Source organism: Aplysia californica, unplaced genomic scaffold (genome assembly GCF_000002075.1).
Source record: "Aplysia californica isolate F4 #8 unplaced genomic scaffold, AplCal3.0 scaffold01554, whole genome shotgun sequence".
Lineage (NCBI taxonomy): Eukaryota > Metazoa > Mollusca > Gastropoda > Aplysiida > Aplysiidae > Aplysia > Aplysia californica.
Window position 1 is genome coordinate 47,095 of NW_004798824.1, and position 10,467 is coordinate 57,561.

The 10,467-nt window shown below is 41.5% G+C and overlaps 1 protein-coding gene across 1 annotated transcript in view; it reads left to right on the forward strand.

The window, feature by feature from the left end:
- LOC118479048 (N66 matrix protein-like) overlaps positions 1-9,137 on the forward strand; it is a 45,088-nt gene extending 35,951 nt beyond the window's left edge. Inside the window, exon 2 of the mRNA XM_035973624.1 lies at positions 8,129-9,137. Within this exon, the coding sequence (XP_035829517.1) occupies positions 8,251-9,054 (804 nt within the window). The 5' untranslated portion in view covers positions 8,129-8,250 and the 3' untranslated portion in view covers positions 9,055-9,137. The remainder of the gene's footprint in view (positions 1-8,128) is intronic.
- Positions 9,138-10,467: the final 1,330 nt, after the last annotated feature.

Consider the following 10,467-nt stretch of genomic DNA (forward strand, 5'->3'; position numbering starts at 1 on the left):
GAAATAAAAATCATTTTTAAGAACTATACAAAGACGTGTGCACGAAATAAGCCATGCTGAGAAGGATCAGCTGGTTTATACACAAATTCCACATTGCTCTGTAAACGTCTTGAATGGGGTTTATTTGTGCTCATTTCCAAGAACACCTGTATCCGCTTTCAAGATCTTACGACTGTAAAAGTCATTCATCAATATGCCATTTTTGACTGATTATACAACGCCTTACATAGATCTAGCACTAGATCTAGTATTGCGACATCAATCGAAGAGATTTCTACTTATGTATGTTACTGTACCCTTATTGTGTTTTTCTTAAGTAATTCTGATCAGCTTGTAACCTGTGTATCAGCGGCGTATACACACAGTCCAGTTAGAAGCAAGCAAAGATCCATACATGGTTGAAAGCACATTAATTATTTTCATGAGATAACTAATATGGAAATAAAAGCAACACTCACCTACTGTTTGTATTTGAATACGAGTGAATCCTTTTCTTCCTCCTCGGCTTACCCCATTCAGAGAAGATGCACCCCCCCCTCCCTCTCTCTCTCTCTCTCTCTCTCTCTCTCTCTCTTCCTAATATACATTTTTCGAAGTCCTTCCTCACTTTTTCTCGTTCTCACGCTGTTGTTGTTGCTGCTCCTGCGGTTTTATTGTTGTTGTTGTTGTTGTTGTTGTTGTTGTTTTTATTTTTGTAGTTGCTGCTGCTGTTGTTGTGTCACGGTGACACAAATCCTTCATTTTAACCTTTTGTGCTCTTCGTAAGAGGCACGCCTGGTGGTTTGTCGACAGAGAATTTTAGCTGACACCGCAGAACCAGCAGCCGCTAACAAGATCTTGACATATCCTTCATTATCACCAGACATTAATAGCACTGTCATTCTGCAACTCTTTTTATTTTTTTAAAGCTGCAAGCATCCCTTTGTCTTTTGCGGGGTTTTTATTTTGTTTCGTTTTTGTTTGTTTGCAAAGGTAGAGGGGGAGGGGGGAGGGGGTTCAAGAAAAATTATTCAAAACTATAAATAATTTTAAGTCGGACATTGCTGTACACGTTTATAACCTTTCTGTATTGAGATGGGCGTTAAAAAGTGCACTTTTTACCCCCCACCCCCACCCCGCTCCCCAACATTATACATATACTCACATCCATGATACTGTTTGTCTAATTGTTTTTTCCCTCTTTGTTTCTGTTTTAATTTTTCCCGGCGTTAAATGTCGGTTATTGTGTCGATGGGCTTCTCTTTACACAAACATGTGGGTGGTTGACGGGTGCTCTTGAGTGGTTTACTCCTTCTTTTCTTTCAAACATCTATCATCCTTGTCTTTGCTCCTTTTCTAATGTTTATAACTCTCTTGTGATACCTCTAGCCTTTGGCATTTATATGAACTAATTGTGCTGCAAGTGCCGTGAAACTCTTACTAAAACGAATTACACGAATATACAAACAAATGAACAAACTAAGAAACAAACAAACAAACAATCAAGGGAGGACATACGAGGTGACTGGCCTTTTATGACGGCCAAGGAGGACTCGGTATTCAATTGAGCGGTTACGACTGCCACAAACAACTTGACTATTGAACTTAGTAGTAGGCCTATAACAAGCCTGAATACAAAGGCAAAATCTTAATTTATTCCTATCCAAAAGTGAAGCAACTGTCGAAAACAAAGGGACACAGCATTCCTGTATGAAGATGGACCGTGAGTAAAAGTCATAGCGCTAAGCTGGTGGTTGGAGAGCACCGTCAAGAGACCCTGCTTCTTTAATTTCCCTCTGTTGTTTTTGTCTACCAGTCTCTCTTCTTCCCGGAACTGTATTATAACCGTCACTGTGTCAGTGTATTTCTCTTCACTCAAACTCAGGACTTAGCACCTGGGCAAGAAAAGACCCAGAGCCGATTTTCCTTTAGAACAAGAGAAAATCGATAAAAAGATGGACTGGTGTTTGTTTGTTTGTTTGTTTGCTTGCTTGTTTGTTTGTTCGAATAAATAGAAGTAGAAGCACATCGACATAGTAATGGTCATTTAGTGCTCGCAAAAAGAAAGAAAGACAGACAGAAACAACAATGGGAAAGTAAAGAAGTAGGACATACCTGTGGCTCCCTCCAATCACCCACGAAAGAAGGTGTAGTTACCCCTTTTCTTGATCAATACATATAATGGCAAACCATGACACTTTAATTTTCAACGGTTAAATGCCGTCTCTGACACCCGAGTGACAGAAAATGCAATCTATGGGTCAGCGAGTGCACCATGAAAGGTCATACCATTTCAGCGGGGTTGAATAGGAAAAGAGCAATACTGATCTATAATTATTTATTGCTTCCCACACACTATGAGCCAGGGGGGTGACTTCAGAGGCACAATACTCCTTTCGAGTTATACCAACTTTTTGTTTCACTACCAAGAGAGAGAGGAGGAGGAGGGCGAAAGAGAAAGAGAGAGAAAAGAGAGAGAGAGAGAGAGAGAGAGAGAGAGAGAGAGAGAGAGAGAGAGAGAGGGGGGGGGGGGGCAATGAAAATAAATTCATTCAAAATATATTTACACGAAGAGTATCTGATTAAAAGGATCTTGGCAGGTTAAACAAGTTGCGAAATAATATTGCGATTTGTACTGGGCTTGTTGAAAATCAAAAGTTTCCAAAACTGTTGAAAATGTCCCACCGCTATCCACGGTTTAATACAGGTTTAAAAAAAAATAGAAACAGAAAAAAATCATTATAAAAGCTTGGAAAAAGCAGACCATTACCCAAAATGTAGAAACAATATATTTTTTCAGCACTCCCTGAGTGTTAGAAGCTCTTTTCCCCCATCCCCTCTACCTCATTCAATTTTCCCCCCATTGCCTCCCCCCCCTTGTTTTTGTATTTCTCTATGACCTGCCACGAGCCACGGTAGCAGTAGGGTGTGACAAAAATTGCCATTGGAGCGTTCTTGGGTCGATTCCCACCTCCGCTCAGATTGACGACATATCCTTACAATGGGGACGTTACCACACGTGTTACAACGCAGTGGAATCAGGTGCTCGTCCGTTTTGGACAAACGGAGTTATTGGTATAATCTTTGAGCTTGTTCATTTGCCTTGCTTATGTTAAAGAGATACCCCTGTACTTGAATAAACCTCAACATATTTGCGATTGATGAAGGCCGGTGGGGGTTCCCTGGAGTCGGAGGTAAAACAGCCCCCAAAGTTTGGTCACTTACATTACTTACAAAGATCTTGTAACTGCGAGAACTCCAAAATTACGTTGTTTATGCCTTTCATCAACGTTTTAATATCCACTCTTTAATAATATTATGTTTAAAATGGACATAAAAAGTGTTGAACTCAATTTGTTTAAATCGAAAAAAATTATCCAAAGGGCAGAAAAAGGTCGGTGTCTTCGATAATTTAATTATTTTGGACAAGCGCTTTATTTGACCACATTGCCACACAAATTATGTTTGAAAGGTTTAAACAGCTGCAAGTGGCACAAATACAATATACGGACGTGTCTTTGCATTGCACTTAACAGGCTGCGTAATTTGTCTGCCTCTCTTTCTCCCTCCCCCCCCCCCTCTCTCTCTCTCTCTCTCTCTCTCTCTCTCTCTCTCTCTCTCTCTCTCTCTCTCTCTCTCTCTCCCTCTCTCTCGATCAATCTCTGTCGTTTTATCTCTCTTTCTCTCTATCTCTATCTCAATTTCTCTCTCCCTCTCTCTCTCTCTCTCTCTCTCTCTCTCTCTCTCTCTCTCTCTCTCTCTCTCTCTCGCTCTGTCTACCTACCTGCCTACCTATATCTCTATCAAGACTAAAATGCTGAACTCGAATGCACGGATGGCTCATTAATGGGGTGATAGTAATAGAAAAATCGTGTAAGCCTTCCGTGGTAGTCACGCTTTGACTGTTGAACTTTTACACTTTTTATTGATCTGTGACCTTAGAAATAGTAACCTCTCTTGCATTTCAAACACTTCATACGCTGATTAAATCGTAGAAACTAATTTAACTCATGAAGAAACTACCTAAAATTTTCTTTCCACTCTCCGAACCTCTCAGAACCAAGTCGTTTTCCTCATCGGAAGATTTTGACAAAACGAATTTTTTTGAGTCCTCACGCAATGCATCAGAAACTGATAAAAAAATTATTGAATTTGCTCACCCCGGAGGCGCCAGGGAATCGCCTGTTCTTTCCCCTGACATTTAGAAAATAATCACTCATTCCAAGAACGCAGTTGAGGATTTTTGTATGATGAAAGATTATACCAAAAAAAGTCAAAGCGTTAGGTGCCACGCATTGAAAAATACGGCCTTTGTTAGAAGCGACAAATACGATATTGAGTAAAAAGATCTGGAAGAAAGAGCTAACCAGGAGAGCAATCGGATTTGATCGATTATGAAAAGACGCCTCATCTCTTAAGCTGTCTGGCTTGGCGCAGATTTTATTCCAACCATTGATCCTTAATTAATGTTCTCTCCCCGTTTTCATCTGTAATTTCAATCAAGATATTTTTAAACATCGTTTCTATTTTCATTTGTGTTGTTTCATGTGTATTTTTGTCTTTTGTTATCATTGTTGTCCCGGGGTCAATAATAGCAGACAGTACCGGATCGATAACCCCCATCACTGTCGTCATTGCTGGGGTCTTTTTTTTTTTAGAATATAGTTTTCTTGATAGTGGGAATAGCATTGCGTCCCGAAAGCCTAGGAGTTAGAGCCAAGGCGAATTATAATAAATGAGTAATGTCCTTAAACCTTGTGAACTTTATCTACCAGTAAGCTGAGCAAGCTGTGTTATAACTGCTTATATACCACCGACTGTGTGTAATTTAGACATTGCAGTTTACTGGGTAATAGATTGAACTTTTTAGCACATAATATTATCATCATCGAATATTTTTGTTTGGGGCATCATTGAAGACTATTATTTTCGATCCATCTCCTTTATTCGAGACTCCTGCGAATGAGTTGTTGATCATCGTTCTTGTTCGAAAGTTTACTCTGTGAGCTTTGCAGTTTATGGTTACTCTGCCAGACTTTATTATATCCCGAAACATTTCTAGCTTCGAGGCTAGCATTCTGGGTAAACCGTCATTTTACAGTCGCCATCGACTAACGTACTAGCAAACCTGACCACCAATAACTTATTCATAGAGGCACCAGCCTTCATTGTCCAGGTGCTGTTTTAGCCACATACTAGCAAAACCGTTTCGTGTTATATTCGGGTATCTTTTCCGACCTCTGGGAAGAGAGGAAAATTTACTTCCCTTAGATATATTTTCAAAGGCCACAATGTCAAGCCTGGACCGTGATTGGAACCTCTGACCTTACGGATGTTAGAGTACCCTCATCGCACATCGTGCTATTTACTTTCTTACTTTTTCCTGCCCCGCTACCTTGAATTAAAGTGACGATAATGGGGTGTATGCTGTTCTATTCCTTGTAAAGCCCAGAAAGTTTTCCTCTCAGGACATTGAGTTCCCTGTCCAAAGCCCCAGATTCAGCATTTTTATGACGATCTTTTCTGTCGGCTCCCAGCCATTTTTCCATGTGAAAGGCATACAACAAAATGTTTCTGTAGTAAAAGGAGGGGGGGGGGGTGCATTTTTTGCCTGTAAATTTTACTTTGTCCTCTCTCTTGTTCTCTTTTGTGGCGGCCTTCATGTATTCTTCCGAGCCATTGTTCGTTTTGTTTGTTTTAGTAAAGAGATGCACACCGACACAAAAACTGACACTTAATGGGTGCGTGACCGGGGGGGGGGGGTATGGGGAAATGGTGCAACAAGACAAACAGATTAAAAAGGTAAAGGGTACAAACAAAAGTAAGACCTACCAGTAACAGCCTCCAACCACCTGCAAAGTATCATTGACCCCTGAAATACCACAGCTTGAGGTTCGCCTTCAAACCAGACAGTCTCGGTCTAGGCGGTTTGTAAAAAGTGCACTTTTGTCTTCCCTCAACAGTTCAATGCAGAGCAGTCAGGATGGCATAATTCTGTTTACTGTACGTGACATGTTATGAAGCCTCCCAGATCCCCTCGTCTTTTGAGTATTTGGCAAGCTCTTTTCTGAGATTTGCACCTTCAATTTCTTTCCAAACTGCGCGGGTGGTTGGTGGGTGCTCTGGTATGGTTTAATGTTTTTCTTTCCTGTCAAAAATATATATCGTCTTACCTCTCCTTTTCTTTTTGTGTTTGTTATTCTCTTGTAACACCTCTAATCTTCGGCCCTTTCAATGACCTTATTGTAGTGCAAGTGCCGTAAAACTCTTACTAAATCTAAACCCCAAAAACACTTTTAAGACTGCTGTGTTACGGACCAGCTTATCGGCTCGCGAATAAGAGAAAACGCGTAGTACTGAAAGAGCTTCTTCATTTCTTCAGGCGTCCCCTGTGACAATTATTGTCTTTTCATAATTTGAATACAGCTCCCTTCTGCTTCCGCTACTTTTCCAAAGGTTGGGCATAGCTTTTCGGACCCTTCTTCAATAAAACACTGTGTTAAGCATGGCGCATTAAAAAGAACAAAACTTTCGAAAACAATGAAACTAGTTTTTCAGCATGTCACTCCTGGCCAAACCATTTTGATTTGATTATTTATTTTTCTTGAAAATCCTGTCCAATATCGTACCTGTTGCCACCATTCGTTTGGTAGGGTATGGGATTAACACACCTTCAGCATCCTAAGGTTGTTTAAGAGACAGGAACCCTGATTTGTAATCCGATAGGACCTAGCTAAGAGGGTGGAGCTCAATGAAAACTCTCTATCAATCAAAGTCAAGACTATCCCATAAGGAATTCGAACTAGAGCCATCCACGTCGCAGCCCAGCAGGATTCCTCGTTTACGGCCTCCGCATGATCGACATTGTATGCTCTTTGTTTTTACCCTTTTACAGCTGCCTTGGCTGCTACAAGAACACCAAGCAGACGGCTCTGATGACTAGTTCTGTTTCTTTGCAATAAATGTGCCTCACTTCTAAGGGCGGGTTGTCGTTGCTGTTGATTTTGCTACCCCGAAGTAGCGACATCTCGATACTGATGATTTGTGGGGTATCACCGGTAAAGTAAAGTTGTTCCCGCATCTGATCCTGACATTGGGGATTGCCTTGTTAGTGAGACAACTTCTGGGCCTTCGTCATATTGTGGTAGAGTTCCACCGGTAGATCCTACTTTTTAACTTTCTTTCTGTTGTTTCTGCCTGTCTTAAATGACTTTTATTGAGTCAACGTGCTTCTTTTTATCCAAACAAACAAACAAACAAACAGACAGGCAAACAAACAAAGAATTCTAAAGAATGCAGTAATATATTTCAAGAATCATACGAGAGCTTTTGACATAAAAGATACCTTGAGTACCAGCGTCGTCCGGAAAGCGCCTTTAGGCCAAAGTAGCCCAAAGGTGTGCATTCGCTAGTAGAGTGTTGAGAAAGCAGCACTGACAACACCTATCATTCTACGTCACACCGATGTGTCTCGGTCAATATTGACTGCAGTGTCTCCATACTGGTTCCAATCTTAAGTATAGCTTTGTACAGCGTACTTTACTTTAGAGCTTTTTAGGACTGGGTTTTTTTGTTGTTGCTAAACCTCTTCTTTTTCGGGGTGGGTTTTTTTTTTTAGCATCTCCTTATATTGTTTGTGCATGTATTGGACAACGTCGAGATTTGCCTGTACACAATGTGTAAGCAATTAAGTTACTCGTCAAATCCAACAACAATGTCTGGGTTGATTTTGGCCTTTTCGTATTTTTTAAACTCTTTTTTAACAGTTATTGTTGTCCATTTCGATTCCAATCGAAAATGGGACGTTATCGTATCGACCTTGATAAAACTGCTCCTTCTACTCGGATCCAGTTTGCTCGACTAATAATGGTTTATTAGCGGGCACTATGGTGTGATTTGCTCCTTCTTTTGTATCAAAATCAAGACCTCTAATCTAAGGCACTTATATGACCTATTTATTTGGGTTGCAAATGCCATAAACCTTGTACGTAAACTAACGCTCTGATTTGGCTCAGTCCTATCAGATATATAGGTTGAATTCGGAAGTCCTGCCTCTTAAGTACCCTTACAGTGTTGCAAATGAGGGCGGGGGATAAAAACCTGTACAATTTTGCTCATTATTAAGACTGCATTTTTCTCTTTTTTTCAGATGAGGTAGACAAAGAGATTCCTTGAAGGTGATTGTCGGTAGTCGCCCCCTTATCAGCCGTGTGGATAAAATCAGGTCATCCATAGGGAACCTTGACCTATGACCCCTCACAAATCGCCAGTATGGAGATGTCGCTACTTCAGGGTAGCAAAGTCAACAGCAACAACAACAACCACACCAATAACAACAACGATGACGACGACGAGGAGGATAACACGGCCAATGACGCTGGTGGGGAGAGTGACGACAGAAAAGGTGACACGGGAGGAGGCGGTAGGGGAGGTGGAAATGGAAGGAGTGGTGTTGGGGAGAGGTCTCGAACTGGGTTCACCCGACTCAGAGCGGAGGAGGATGATGACGATGACGTCAAGTCTGCTCCTCCGGCCTCGGTGGCGACTGGAGAAAGAAAAGGGAGAAGTGTTGGAGGAGGAGGAGGAGGAGGTAGCGCCGTGGGACTCCGACTTCTGCCCCTTCCACCAGGAGAGGAAAGCAGCAGGAGTCTCAGTGATTTCGGGGGCAACAAGAACTCTGAAGTGCCGGGCTCGAAGGAGATGATAAAAAACCGCGCTGTAGATAGTAGTAGTTGTAGCAGTAAGGTTGTGAAACTCTGCTCAGACCATGATGTCACGATATTCAACCCGAATCAGGGTCCCGATTCCGCCTCGCAGCTCTCTTGGCAAGTAGATGACAATTTCTCTCCCGGCAACGGGAACGACGACGAAGGTGGGGGCGGAGAAGGCGGGGATCTGGATGGAGATGATAACGACAACAGGCCGGCTGTGAGCCCTATTGAGGGTCTGCTTGACGAACGGATACGAGTGAGACTCAAGAAGAACGCGGCGGGCTCCACGCTGCAGGTCAAAGTGTATAACTTCTTGGAGCGGCCGACCGGCTGGAAGTGCTTCATCTATCATTTCACTGTGTAAGTACACCTTTTTATATCTTTTCAGTGTTTTAGTAGTCTACACTTCATCCACCTATTCACTGTGTCAGTAGCATACAATTCATCTGTCATGTCAATGTGTTAGTAGCCTTTTACTTCAGCTGTCTGTTGACTGCAAAAAGCCTACACTTCATCTATCATTTAACCATGTAAGTACGCCTTTTTTATCATTTCACTGTTTTAGCAGCCTACACTTCAAATAAATATCATGTCACTGTGTAAGTAAGCCTTCTATTAATTCACTGTGTAAGTACACTTCATTTATCATTTCTCTGTCTAAAGTACACCTTCATTTTCATTTAACCGTGTAAGTAGGGTAAAACCCTTTGTATCATTTCACTGTGTAAGTTCATTATTTCACTGAATATGCACACCTTTATCTGTCATTCTGCTATGTAAGTACACCTTGGTTTATCATTTCACTGTGTAAGTACGCCTTATTATCATTTCACTGTTTTAGTAGCCTACACTTCATCCATCATGCCACTGTGCACGTACTCCTTCTTCTATCATTTCAGTGCGTAAGTATACTTCATTTATGATTTTACTGTATGAATACACTCTCTTCTATCATTTCACTATATAAGTATACCTTTATCTATATTTTCACTGTGTAAGTACACCTTCATTAATTTTATCACTTCACTACGTAAGTGCATTTCATCCACCATTTCATCCACCATTTCATCCACCATTTCATCCACCATTTCACCGTGTAAGTACCTTACACTTTTCTATCATGTCACTGTGAACGTATACCTTCTTTTACCATGTCACTGTTCAAGTACACCTTCTATCATTTCTGAGCGTAAGTAGCCTACACTTCATATTCTATGTCAGGTCCTTCTTCTTCTTCTTCTTCTTCTTCTTCTTCTTCTTCTTCTTCTTCTTCTTCTAAACAGGAAAACTAACAGGCTTTAAAATTATACAATAAAGACAAACTGTTTTATACAGGTGTTTTATGGACCTGTCGACATAATTTTGCTTATTTATTGGGCTGGCTTCGGTCTTGCCTGTGAGGGTCAATCAGGGCTGACAGGGATACCCGGCCCCAGTAGAAATACCAAGAAACTGGATGAAAATTCTCCCCTCACCGGAATCGCACCCAGGTTTTTTGTGTGCGGAGGCGAAGCGCCTAACCTCTACACCGCAGACGCAACACAAACCCTTGCAGTGCAGATAGAAGACAACGGATGCTGAAACTGAGAGAAGAACAACTCCATCATGGGGATAGCTTGCGTGGGGGTTTGCGGTTGTAGTTTACGACGAGTCGGCACGGAAACACCTTATTTTGCCGGGAACTGAATAGGGCAACGCTAACACTCACAAAACGGAGAGAGAAAGAGAACGATACTGGAGGTCAGACCGAACAAGTGAAGAGATCGTCTGCAGTGCG